Source organism: Bos javanicus, chromosome 4, assembly GCF_032452875.1.
Source record: "Bos javanicus breed banteng chromosome 4, ARS-OSU_banteng_1.0, whole genome shotgun sequence".
NCBI lineage: Eukaryota > Metazoa > Chordata > Mammalia > Artiodactyla > Bovidae > Bos > Bos javanicus.
The window spans coordinates 31,214,624-31,229,238 of NC_083871.1; the positions used below are offsets into that span (position 1 = coordinate 31,214,624).

General features: G+C 37.9%; 1 protein-coding gene across 3 annotated transcripts in view; it reads left to right on the top strand.

Annotated features, from left to right (window-relative positions):
• DNAH11 (dynein axonemal heavy chain 11) overlaps positions 1-14,615 on the top strand; it is a 364,495-nt gene that overhangs the window by 310,370 nt on the left and 39,510 nt on the right. For all 3 annotated transcript variants that reach the window (XM_061413683.1, XM_061413682.1, XM_061413681.1), the window contains exons 67-70: positions 787-951; positions 4,177-4,317; positions 11,189-11,359; positions 14,363-14,485. In XM_061413683.1, coding sequence (XP_061269667.1) covers positions 787-951; positions 4,177-4,317; positions 11,189-11,359; positions 14,363-14,485 — 600 coding nt within the window. The remainder of the gene's footprint in view (positions 1-786; positions 952-4,176; positions 4,318-11,188; positions 11,360-14,362; positions 14,486-14,615) is intronic.

Sequence of the window (14,615 nt, forward strand, 5' to 3'; positions counted from 1 at the left end):
AAGCAGATACATGCCCTAGAAGGTTGGAAAGAACAGAGGGTAGAGAGGGATCTGCCCTGGGCTTCCTCTCCTAAGAGAGCCCCAAACACTGGGCCCTCAGAAGTTTTTAACTCTCAAGTTCTGCCCCCAGGAATTAGCCAATTACTACTTAAATGTTCTTGAGAAGCTGTGACTGTATTCACCCATCTCTGTACTTTTCAGCATGGCAATTGCCCTGTGACCTCAGTTCTCTGACAGATATAAGAAGGGCTGTGATGTTTAGCTTTTATCCTGTTATGAGGATGGAAATAATGCCTTTTCTCTTTAGATGTAAAACAGAAACCAGAAGTTTCTTCCTCTGGGTTCATAATGTTCCATGATTATGATGTATGGTCATGCTCTGGAACCTGGAGTGCAACCAGCTCTTACCATGCCTTCTGAATTTAAAGTTTAAATGCATTGCAAACAAACAATACAAATAAGCAAGAAAATACAAATATTTAAAATTCTGTACTTTAGCAGGTGGTGGAGGAGGCAGAGATGTTTGGCATACAGAAGTGCATTATATTTCTATGAGATGCCAAAATTTCTTATGCAATTATCCCTTGATTATCTCCATCTAGATTTAAAAATAATTTATACCTGACTTTAATTGGGAAAATTTCTGGGCATATTTAACTATGTGTATTGCTTTTAAAGAATTTTTAAAGATTATGATTACTACAATTGTAATGCTAAGTGTTTTGTTTTATATGAAATGATATGAATTTATTCACTGTCTCTCACCTTTTGCTTGGTTTGCATTAGCTGGTTCTGACAAAGCACCAAAATGACTTTAAGATAGAGCTGAAGTACCTGGAGGACGACCTCCTTCTGCGTCTCTCTGCGGCAGAAGGGAGCTTTCTAGACGACACCAAACTGGTAGAGAGACTGGAGAGGGCAAAGGCCACTGCAGCCGAGATAGAGTGCAAGGTAGGAAAAGGCAGGCGCTGCCTGGAGGGTTGTTTTTAACTTTTTATCATGGAGTATAGTTGATTAACAGTGTTGTGTTTGTTGCAGGTGTTCAAAAAAGAGATTCAGTTATACACATACATGTATCTCTTCTTTTCCCAATTAGTTTTTTTTTGTTTTTTTTTTTACAGTATATTGGGCAGCGTTCCCTGTGCTGTACAGTAGGTCCTTGTTGACTATCCATTTTAAATACAGCAGTGCGTACCTGTGTATCTCAAGCTCCCTAACTATCCCCCCGACCTCGCCTCCCCTACCAACCTTAAGTTCATTCTCTGTCTGTTTCTATTTTGTAAACAAGATCATTTTTATCATTGGTTTTAAGATTCCACATATAAGCAATATCATAGGATTTTTCTCCCTCTGACTTCACTCAGTATGACAACCTCTAGGTCCATCCATGTTTCTGCACATGTCATTATTTCATTCTTTTTTTAATGGCTGAGTAATAGTCCACCATATATATATGTACCACATCTTCTTTACCCATTCTTCTATCGAACAATTAGGTGCTTCCACGTCTTGGCTATTGTAAATAGTGCTTCAGTGCTCCTTGGACTTCTGGAGGGCTTATTCTGTTTGAATGAAGTGCTTGGGCAGAAGCGTAGTCCCACTTGGTCATTTCTCTAAAAGGACTGACTGTGGAATTCAGGCCTTTTCATAAACTGCCCTTAAAAAGTGAACTCTGGATTTCTGAATGGAGATAGAGATGCTTGAAGCTGTGCTTCTCCTAACTCAACAGAGATTCAGTCGTGCACAGTAGACTCTGTCAGGCTGTTATTTTTTCCTGAGTGACTAAAGTTGAAGGAAATTGGGCCCTGCTGGCTTACGTAGTCTAAAATATTAAAAGGCTTAGCCTTCAGCTTCAGCAAACTGACACCCTGCAGTCTCACCACAGGCTTCCTGGTCTCTCATACATTTTACAGAAACACTTAGAGCTTAAGTTTTGTTTACAGGCCTTCAGTGCTAGGAAACTGAGCAAAGGATGGTCTCCCACTGCACTCAGATGCATTATTTCCCCAGGAAAGTGACGTTTCCTAAAAGCTAGGAAAAAATGTCAGTTAGTAGACTTCCTGCTGAATATCCAACACGTGTCCTAATATGCCTTGTGAATGCATGCTGGACTTTCACACATGGCCACGAGTCTTTAAATCGCTGAGGTTTCGAAATGAGAGGGACCCTTATTTGCTTTCTGGAGTATCCTCATTACTAAGTAATCTATTAATTACCTAGCTAACACTGTGTTGCCACACATCCAATATATTTGTCTTAGTTTAAGCGAGGAAATGGAATCCCAAATTACTCTTTCCTTTTAAGTAAGTGAATTCTAGGTAGCTCCTAAAATGGTAAAGATTAGGGCAATTAAGTAAATTAGGTCTTAGCTTTGAAGTTAACTTCTAATTGTCTCTTAAAATATCTCTGCTATCTTCCTAACATTTTTCCATGTAGGAGCTTCCTTCTTTGCTCTACATTAAAAAAAATTTTTTTAATATTTCTATTGGGGTATAATTGATTTACAATGTTGTATTAGTTTCAGGCATACAGCAAAGTGAATTTGTGATACAAATACATATATCCACTCTTTTTTAGATTCTTTTCCTATATACGCCATCACAGAATATTGAGTACAGTTCCCTGTACTATGCAGTAGGTCCTTATTAGGTTTCTGTTTTATCGATAGTTCAGTTCAGTTCAGTCGCTCAGTCGTGTCCGACTCTTTACGACCCCATGAATCACAGCACGCCAGGCCTCCCTGTCCAGCACCAACTCTCAGAGTTCACTCAAACTCTTGTCCATCGAGTCGGTGATGCCATCCAGCCATCTCATCCTCTGTCGTCCCCTTCTCCTCCTGCCCCCAATCCCTCCCAGCATCAGGGTCTTTTCAATGAGTCAATTCATCGCATGAGGTGACCAAAGTACTGGAGTTTCAGCTTTAGCATCAGTCCTTCCAAAGAACACCCAGGACTGATCTCCTTTAGGATGGACTGGTTGGATCTCCTTGCAGTCCAAGGGACTCTCAAGAGTCTTCTCCAACACCACAGTTCAAAAGCATCAATTCTTCAGCGCTCAGCTTTCTTCACAGTCCAACTTTCACATCCATACATGACCACTGGAAAAACCACAGCCTTGACTAGATGGACCTTTGTTGGCAAAGTAATGTCTCTGCTTTTGAATATGCTATCTAAGTAGTATGTATATATTAACCCCAATCTCCCAAGTTATCCCTCCCTTCCACTTAACCCCTGAGTAACCATTTGAAGTACATACCAATATGTGCCTCCTGCAAGTACACCATCAAAAAGCTAAATGAATTGTTAGACAGGGCTATTTACAGTTACCCTCTTAAACAAAGGCCTGGGTGTTCCAAACACAATGATTTAAATATTATCCTGTCAGAGGTCCTGCTTTGAGCAGTAATTTATACTACTGGCTTCTGCTGTACATTTTCTTTCTGTCCTTTTATAGACAAGTATGATGAATCAAGTCTGTAAACAAAGGTTGGACAAATATTGTACCTTGTAAAGCTCTGGGACCAACAGCAGTCCCAGATAGAAGAAACTGTGTCTTGAATAAAAACGAGTATGTTGGCTGATGATGGTCTGTGTGTTTAATTACCTCTCTGAATGTACCCAGAGGCTAATATCATACAAAGATAAACTAAATGGAAATATATGAGCATATGGATGATCTGGTGCAAAGTCAGAATTAGGCAGTCATGAGCGTCTTCCTATAAAGGCTTTTTAGTAAGCTTAGTTATTGGATATTTTATTGACCTTGGCTGCATTTGGATACCTTGTTGACTAATTAAGAGATTGGCATTGAATTGACCCAGCAGATTTTTAAGAGCTATCCCTGGGAGGTGATACAGCTGGGTTATTAACCCCTGAAAGAGAGAGGGGAGGCAGGAAGGTGACATTACTCAGAATAAATTCTGTAGAACCAGAAACAATCAAGTTTGTTTAATCTGTAACCATAACACAGCTGGAGTTACATCCATTTTCATTTAAAAGTCAGTTTATAAAAAGATGATTTTAAAATATGAATGTTACACTTTTGTAAAAGGCCACGCGTAGAGATGCCATGCATGTCGTCTACGTCAGTACCACTGGCTTCTCATTTCAGATATGCCCCTTCCGTCACTAGAGACCGTCAAGAGTAAGTTACTTACGCTGTCTGCTCCCACCATAGGTGACTGAAGCTAAAGAAAATGAAAGAAAAATCAACGAGGCCCGAGAATGTTACAGACCAGTGGCAGCAAGAGCATCTCTTCTGTATTTTGTGATTAATGACCTCAGAAAAATCAACCCCATCTATCAATTCTCTTTGAAGGTAATGATGAATATGCTAAGAACAATTTAAACTTTAGAAGTTCAACTTGTTTCTGAAAGTTTAGAATTTTTTTTAAGCAATCTAGTGTGTCCAGTAAGGAGTCTCAAGGATCTAGCTAGCAAAATAAAAACAAGGTGAAAGAAATCTTTACTTTCTCAGTAACTTTCGTTTCTAATTTTCAATAAGGCTTTGAAATAATTAACTTCCATGACTCAAAGCACACTGTTTACATTCTTCAATAGGATCTTAAGGAGCTTAATAAATATATTATGTGTATATATATATACACATAAAGGGAATTCTCCTGGAGGCTCCTGTACTTTTTTTGTGAAAGTGTACATGTTATAAAAAAGATTTCCCATTTTATTTTGGTACAGAGGGAAAAAAAGTGGTAATAACTATTGATTAAGCCAGTGTTTCATGCAAGGCACTTTCTTTCTTTGGCTCATTCTTATGCCTAAAACATCTCAATAAAATATGTTATTTTATCCTTATTTTAAAACACTAATATGTTCAGATTTTTAATTGGCAAAGAATTCACATTTCATAATCGTAAGAGTCAGGATTTGAGCCCATGACTGATTCTGAACCCAATGGTCTGAACCCAAAGATTCATTCCATCTTTCAGTTTTTAAACAAATAGCTATTGTGATCAGTCATAATGCCAGATGTTGTGCTGGTTGCTGAGTGTACAGTTTGGAAAACACAGATAAGAGTGGAGATATGTAGATTGGTGTGTGTATAAAAGTGACAAGTACAACGAGAGAGAACAGTAGAGATGGAGAGGCTGTTTTACTGAGGGCTCAGGGAATACCTCTCAGAGGTTACATAGTGTTTGGAGAATATAACAGACATGTGAGACAGGAAAGAGTTTTCGAGATTTCAGGTGAATGAATCTAAGTGGTTGGAGTGTAATGAATGAGGGAGAAGATGGTGAGACCTGAGTCCTGAGAGCTGGGAGTATCTGGATCACATGAGGCCTCTACTGGGGACTTTGGATTATAGTCTGTGGACAGAGAGAGGCCACTGAAAGGCTGTAGGCAGATGAGTCATGTGATGGCAAAAGACTCAAACAGAAGTGTATAGACTTACGATTTGAAGGTACAACAGTCAGCTTGGAGATGGATTGGATACTGGCAATAATAAAGAGGAAGGATCAAGAATAACTAGCAGATGTCTAGTAAGATGGAACAAGTAAAGAAATTCTGAGAAGCACAGGGGGCTTGTGCCAGGGTCCAGCCCCGGTGGATCCAGGGAATTTGAAGGGGAGACGGCTTCGGTGATCAGGATACAATAGAATTAAAGATATAAAGAGTGGTTAAATAGGGATAGCTCAGCGAAGAAATTCAGTGAAGAAAAGAAGCTGAATAACTTGGTTTATGTGGAAAGCCAATAAAACTCCAAGACAAAGAGTTTGCGTCACCTACGTAGGCCGCAGGCATCCTCCCATTCTCCCGAAGGAGAGAAGACACTAAGGCCTCCCCACTCAGATCTTAGAAGCCCAGGCAAAATTAGTAGGCTTGACGAGCCTCCACACTCCAGATGGGAATTCAGCCAGAAGGTGAGAGAAGAACGACATGGGGAGACCAAGCTTTGGTGAACAAGGCCCGCATTTTATTTTACAAAGTAGTTTTTATACCTTAAGTTGTGCATAGAGGATAATGGGGGAAAGGGTAGAGTCACGCAAGGTCAGCAGTCCTTGATCCTTATCGAAGCCAGGCTTTCTTCCTGCAAACTTATCATATGCAAAAGTTTAGGTGATTTACATCATCTTCTGGCCAGGAGGCCTATTAACATTTTATGACCCTTTCTTCAGAAAATTTATTTTTCTCTAAAGGTGATTATTCTAAAGTCAGGCGTCACCCTCCAAAAGCATTATATAAAGTTGCATTCCTATAGGGCAAAGGTGTGGTGGGCTATAACAAGAAAAGAATTAACTCAAGGGTCCAAGGTTATAAACATTAAAGCTACTACTTACATTCCTATACACCAACTATATTAATCAATACACTCCTAGGGACATAGTAGGTAAGGGATATGAAAACTTAGCAGCAAACATTGGCCCAATAAATGAAAACCCTTCACCAATATAATTTCTAATCAGTCCACTATACCTGTACTAATAATCTTCTAACTGCTCAAAGGAATCTGTATTTAGAAAGTTTAGAACATCTTGTGCCTCTCATGGTTGGGAGGCTGTGAACAATCACATGTGGCCGGAAGAACCTGTTCAGGCAAGCTAGAGAACTTCAAAAGGAGTTTGTGAACTAAAACACTCTTGTCACGCCCAGGAACTTTATTAACTGGAGCTGTAAGTTAACTCTCTTTCAGAGAGAGAGATGGTGGTGGGGGACAGCCCCCCGTAAAGTCAGAGGTATAGGTGAGAGCACAAAGTAGTAAAGTAGTCAGACTCTGGTTTTGGGGGTAGATGCTCGAGAATTTCCAGAGCGACTCCTGAGGCTCAATCCCGCCTTTGCATATGCCGAGACTCCTTCCTCATGACCTTTGCCACGGGCGGAGTTCCTCACCCTGGCTCCCGGCAGGCTTGGATTCCCTGCAGTGTGAAAGGGGAAAATTAATACAGGCCCAGGCCTACCCAGACACCAAAAATAGACTATGGTATTACAAGGAAAGAAAGTTACAGAGCAGCCCCCCTCAGAAACATTGTTGAAAACTACTAAAAAAGATTGGCAAATTGCATCCAGCCACGTATAAAAAGCATTATCTGTTATGAACAATTGGAATTCATGCCAGGAGTGCAAGTTGGTTAAACATTAAAAATCACACAATGTAATTCTTCATATTAATAAAATAAAAAAGAGAAAAAGCCTATAATTCAGAAGATGCAAAGAACTTGACAAAACATTTGGTTAAAAAAAAAATTCTGAGAAAACTGGGATAAAATGGTCACTTTATCATACTCTGTGTGCTGAAGGGCATCTGTGAGGATTTTCAGCTAATATTAATGTTGAAAAATGGAATACTTTCCTCTAAGATCCAAACAAAACAAGAATGTCTTCTCTTAACACTTCTATTCAATATTGCACTGGAGGTTATAGCCAGTGAAACAATACAAAAAAAAAAAGAAATTTTAAAGAAGAAATGCCATCTTTTTTCCACAGATGACCTACTACCTTCATGAGAAACTACTAGGATTAAGCAGTGAGTTTTTAGCAAGATCACAGGATATGAAGTCAATATACAGAATTCATTATATTTCTATATATGAGGAATAAACATTTAGAAAATAAAATTAATAAATACTATTTATGGTAGATTCCAAGATTCTGAAACTCTTAGGGTTAATTTTAACAAAACAGATACAAGATCTGCATACTGAAGGCTATAAAATATTAATGAGAAAATTAAAGAAGGTTCAACTAAATGGAGAAAAAGACCATGTTTATGACTCAGAACAATCAGTATTATTAAGATTTTAATTCTATCTAAATTAATCTATAGATTTAATTCAGTCTCAGTGAAAGTCCCAGAAGGGCTTTTTTTTTTTTTTTTTTTGGTAGAAATCGGCTAACAGATTCTAAAATTTATGTAGAAATGCCAAGGATTTAAAAACAACTAATTTTGAAAAAGAAAAACAAATTTGGAAGACTTACAGTATATGATTTCAAGACTTAACTACACTGATTGGCCTAAATAAAAATACACTGATCAATGAAACAGAATAAAGAATCCAGAAGCAGACCCATAAATGTATGGTCAACTGATTCTTGGAAGTGAGTGTTAAGACAATTCACTGAGGAGAGAATCGTTTTTGCAACAAATGGTGCTGGTACAACTGGATATCCACGTGGAATAAAATGAATCTTAGCTACTACATCACTCTATATAAAATGAGTTAAAAATGAATAAGCTAAGCTGTAAAATTTCCCAGAGAACAATAGAAAGTCTTTGGGCTTTGGTTTAGGCAAAGATTTATCCTTAGAGTATAAGAGAAATAAAAATTTCTTAGAGTATAAGAGAAAGAAAAAAGTTAGCCTCATCAAAAGACATTAAGAAAGTGAAAAACTAAGCCATAGATCAGTAAAAGTTATTTCCAATACATAAACTTCACAAAGAACTTAAATCAGAATATACAACTCAATAGTTAACTCAAAAAATGGAGGAAAGGCTTGGACTTGTCTACCAAGATATATATTACCCATAAGCATATTTTTAATATGCTCAACAATCATCAGAGAAATGCAGAGTAAAAGCAGAATGAGATATGACTGTATACCTAATAGAAAAACTAAAATTATACAAGACTGTCATTAATGTAAATATTAGCACTGATGTGGTGCTACGCCTCTCTCACTTTGCCAGCGGGGATGCAAAGTGCTAACACTATTTTGGAAAACAGTTTGGCAGTTTCTCATAAAGTTACAAAATGATCTAAATGTTTACTCTAGGTCTTTACCCAAAGGGAATCAACTCGAAACAAAGTACTAGAAGTGCACATCTGAAATGAATCTGCCATGAGAGAAACAGCTAGGCAGTGGGCAGGGATGGGGTGGATAATGGTGGGAACGGACTGCAGAGAGGCACATGAGAACTTTTTAGGGCGACATGGATAGCAAGGTTCTACATTTTGACTGCAGTGACTGTTACTGAAGTCGATACATTTATCACTACTCACTGAGCTTTTTATTTAATGGGTGCATTTTATTGTTTATAAATTAAAAATTGATTTTTAAAATGTAAATAGCAAATAAGTACTTTTTTTTAATACCTTCTTACCCATATTTACTGTCAGTTGTTGTAGGGTTTTACTTTCTTTCAAGTATATCAGTCCTTGTCCACCAGTCAAAAAATTTGATATTTTTATGTTATATCTATTTATAGATATATAGATTTGGATTATAGATGTATAGAGTTAGCTATGTTTAGCTATATATTTAAATATCTATAGATGTATGTAAAAATCTATACAGCCCCATTGCTACCAAGACATATGAGTAAAATCAAATATTGAGTGATTTTTTAAAGAATGAGATAATCAAAGGGGATCACAAAAGTACATGCGTGGAATAACAAAAACAAAAAAATAATCTGTTAGAAAATGAGCAAAGGACTTGAAGAGACATTTCTCCAAAGGAGACATGATCAGTAAGACATGACCAATGACCAATAAGCATTTGAAAAGATGTTCAACATCACTAATGTTTAGGAACATGCAAACCAAAATCACAATGAGATACTATTTCATATCTATTAGGATAGCTACAATATTTCAGGGGAAAAAAGAAACAGAAAATAACAAGTGTTGGCAATGATCTGGAGGAATTGTAACCCTTGTGCACTGTTGGAAGGGTTGTAAAACAGTGTCATATCTGTTTTCACATTTTCACATTTGGAAAATGATATGACAGTTTTAAAAATTGCCATGTGATTCAGCAATTCCACTTCTGAACATATACCCAAAAGAATTACAAGATGGTCTCAAAGAGATATTTGTACACCTGTGTTCATAGCATTGTTCATAAATAGACCCAAATGTCCAGCCCTGGATGAAAGCGGGCTTGAAACTCAACATTTGAAAACAGATCATGGCATCCAGTCCCATCACTTCATGGCAGATGGAAGGGAGAAAAGTGGTAACGGTGACAGATTTATTTTCTTGGGCTCCAGAATCACTGTGGACAGAGACTGCAGCCATGAAATTAAAAGATGCTTGCTCTTTGGAAGGAAAGCTATGACAAACCTGGACATCGTATTAAAAAGCAGAGATATCACTTTGCTGACAGAGGTCTGCATAGTCAAAGCTATAGCTTTTCCAGGGATCATGTACAGCCGTGAGAACTGGACCATGAAGAAGGCTGAGTGCTGAAGAATTGATGCTTTTAAATTGTGATTCTTAAGCATCCTTTGGACTGCATGGAGATCAAACCAGTCAATCCTAAAGGAAATCAGTCCTGAATATTTATTGGAAGGACTTGCTGAAGCTGAAGCTGCAATATTTTGGCCACCTGATGTGAAGAGCCAACTCATTGGAAAAGACCCTGATACTGGGAAAGATTGAAGGCAGAAGAAGCGGGCAGCAGAGGATGAGGTGATTGGATAGCATCACTGACTCAATGGACATAAATTTGAGCAAACTCCAGGAGATAGTGGAGAACAGAGGAGCCCGGCATACTGCAGTCCATGGGATTGCAAAGAGTCAGACAGGACTTAGTGACCGAACAACCACAGCTAATATGCACGTACAGTGAAACAGTATGTAGCCTTAAAAAGGAAGGAAATTCTGACGTATGCTACAACATAGATGAACGTTAATGACATTATACTGAGTGAAACAAGCTTGTCACAATAAGACAAATACTATATAATTCCACTATAGGAAGTACCTAGAGCAGTCAAACTTGTAGAAACAGAATGTAGGATAGTGGTTGTCAAGGAATGGGGAGTTACTGATATAATTAAATGAGTTTTTTAAGTGAGTTGTTGTCTAACACTGTTGCAGTTGTTCAAGAAGAAAACAGTTTGAAAATGGGTTGTACCACAGTGTAAATATACTTAATACTACTTAAAACTAATAAGATGGTAAATTTTACCCTTTGTGTATTTTACCAAAATTAAAAATAAGAATATATATATGTATATATATTCAATTGCATGGGTAGAAGGACAAAGGACAGTGCAGTTCAGTTGGTTAGGAAGAAAACGTGGGTAGATTTTATGAAATAATGTTAAAAATAATAGCAGACTTTCACTAAGGCCTTACCACATGCCAGGAGCTGTTCTAGAGCTCATAGAATCCTTGTAAAAGCCATCCTGTTCTCTCTCCCCATCCATACACTATAGCCTCTGGCTTGGGACTAGCTGGACACCTGCCATCAGTTGTCACCCCTTAACAGTGCCTTGAATTCCCCAGGCTTTCAACATGCTGTTCCACAGAGCCATCGAGCAGACTGACAAGGTGGAGGACATGCCGGGGCGCATCTCCGCCCTGACTGAGAGCATCACCCATGCCGTCTTCCTCTACACCAGCCAGGCGCTGTTTGAGAAGGACAAACTCACCTTCCTGTCCCAGATGGCTTTCCAGGTGAGGAAATCAGTCACTGAAAAGCAGTCCCAGAACCCGAGTCTCGCATCTCTGTGTATTAGCTACTTCACTGCTGCTCGGAAGCCCTTGGTGGCCTAAAGATAGTTTGAGTTTCCCGGAGGGAACTTGGGCATATGTCAGCCTTGTGAGTCGGTCAGCGTGCAGTGGCTTGGGTGGGTTTGCACTTGGGGCAACCACATCGGCCATCACTCTGTGAAACAGGCCCATGAGGCGCTGGCCTCACCTTTCCAGGTCCTGTACAGACCTCCCAGGTATTTATCCCCCTGGGGAGTTTCTTGGAGAGAATCTCAAGGTTAAAGTTCCAAATCTGAGTGGTCCTGGGAGGTTTTCAGAGCCCCGTTAAAAAAGTCAATGTATGGAAAGAGCTCCAGGTTTCACACTCCAACTTTCAGTAAGACCTCTTTCTCATGTGGACTCTGCAAACGATTTTGTTTAAATACAAGTACCCCTGGTGAGGAAAAAAAAAAAACATCAAGGACCCCATTCCTAGATGAAATAAACATGTGTTCCTTTTATTAGTCTGTTTGCTGTATAACTTTTTCGGTCAATTCAAATCTTGATGAAAGATGTCTTGTTTTGTGTCTTCCTAAGTACTTTGCTCAAAGAAGGCATTTTTAAATACTTGCTGTTAATAGTGATAAACTATCATTTCTCTTTCAATAGTTTTGGTGTTAATAGAGTCCTTTGGGTTAAAAAAGAATATATGGGTGGAATCATTTTATAATATATGTGATAAACAGTAATGCATTACAAAATGGAATTTTTCTTTTTAACTTTCTCCCAGTTTTATCAAGACAGAATAGACACATACATTGTATTAGGCCAGCATGTTCAACATAATGATCTTACGTATGTATATATTGTGAAATGATTACAGTATAAGTTTAGTCAACAGCCTTCACCTCATATCGTTACATTTTTTTCTCATGATGAGAACTTTAAGATTTACTCTCTTTTTTTGTTGTTTAGTCCCTAAGTCATGTCTAACTCTTTTGCGACCCCATGGACTATAACCCGCCAGGCTCCTCTGTCCATGGGATTTTCCAGGAAAGAATACTGGAGTGGGTTGCCATTTCCTTCTCCAGGGGATCTTCCTGACCCAGGGATGGAACCTGTGTCTCCTGCGTTGGCAGCGAGTTCTTTAGCACTGAGCCAGCAGGGAAGCCTTACTCCTTAGCAACTTCCTAATACCCATAGAGTATTGGTAACTATGATCACCATGCTGTACGTCACATCCCCAGTACTTGTTTATAACTAAAAGTTGATACCTTTTCATACCTTCATCCATTTTTCCACCCCCACCACCTGCCTCTGACAACCACCAACTTGTTCTCTGTATCTGTGAGTTCTGTTTTTTTGGATTCCACATGAAAGTGAGATTATACAGTGTTTCTCTTTCTCTGTGTGACTCTTTTCCTTAGCATAATGCCCTCAAGGTCCATCTATCTTGTCACAAATGACAGGATTTCCTTCTTTTTATGACTGAGTAATATTCCATTGTATATGTGAATGTGCATATATAAAAATTATACATACATACATACACACACACCACGTTTTCTTTATCCATTCATCCATATATGGAGGCTTAGGTTGTTTCTGTATGTTGGCTATTATAAAAAAAAGTGCTGTAATGAACATAGGAATACAGATATCTTTTTGAGATCATGATTTTACTTCTTTGTATACCCAGAAGTGAAATTGCTGAATTCTGTGATAGTTCTAGTTTTAATTTTGGGGGGAATCTCCATATTCTTTTCCATGTAGCTTTACCAGTGTACATTCCCACCAACAGTGTTCAAGGGTTCCTGTCTCATATCCTCACCAGCATTTGTCATCTCTCGTCTGTTTGCTGATAACCGTCCCAACAGGTGTGAGGTGACATCTCATGTGGGTCTGATTTGAATTTTCCTGATGATTAGTGATGAGTGATGTTGAGCACTTTTTCATGTAACTGTCAGCCATTTGTGTGCCTTCTTTGATACAATGACTATTCAGTTCCTCTGCCCATATTTTAATCGTATTGTTTGTGGGTTTTGCTGACCTTCGTATGTTTACATGTATTGTTCATGAACAGTAATGGACCGGGGATGGTACCATATGTATACACACATGTGTACATATATTTAAAACTTCTTTTTAGAATATGTATATGGATTATTTATCTGAAATACTATTTACATAAATGTAAGCTTTATATATATGAGGACAACTTTTTGTTTGATGAAATCAAATTGGATTAAGAAAAATTATCCAATAAGATAATATTCTGATACATGTTACCACCTGTAATGCATTTTGGAAATATCTAGAATTTTTAAATAGCACAAACCTCAAACATTTTACCTGTTTACCTTTATAAGGTGTTATAGTTTCTGTGTGGAAATTAGGAATATTTCATTTGTGTCCCTCCTAAATATTCTATGGGCTGTTTATCAGCTCTGTAACCAACATGCCTAAAGTTCAGTTCATGATGTGTTTGTTGTGTCTGTAAAACAACTTCCAGTTTTTTCTCAACATAATCTCACGTGTAAGAAAAGTCTTACGTATCTCATGGTTTATTGGCTATAATTTCTATATCAGGACTAACTCACTGTACTAGTTTTACCTTTTGTTTAGTGATTCGGTCCATTTTCATCTGAGGCTTTCTCAGTTTGTATAAAAAGTTTCAAGACAAGTTTGATCTAACAGCAGAAGGCTAAATATAGTTTAAAGCATAGTTTAAATATGCTGCTAGTCAGCACAGGTGTTAAAATTGAAATGAACCAGGTTTGGTAATTATTTGCTATTAGATTTTCAATCAAGATTTTGAGTTCATGAGTATAATCTAAGGTCCCTTATTTTAACCACAAACTGATATATATCTATAGGAATTCTCAGAAGTCTTAGTTCTGCCTTTTCAGCCATGTCTATTAAGTGGTGACTGCATCCTGGATTTTGATGCAGACCACATGACCCTTTTCTGCTTTGTGTCCTCTCAAGATTTTGCTGAGAAAGAAAGAGATAGATCATCTTGAATTGGATTTCCTGCTTCGGTTCACAGTTGAACACACTTACCAGAGTCCTGTTGATTTCCTCACTAATCAATCATGGAGTGCTATTAAGGTATGTTGGGAACGTGATTTTTCAAAAAATATCTAAATCTTACTTCAAATCTCAGTTCTCTAAAATGTAGTTTTAAAAAATATAGGTGATATACACCATTTTAGTTGTAGATACATGCTGTTTTTAATTT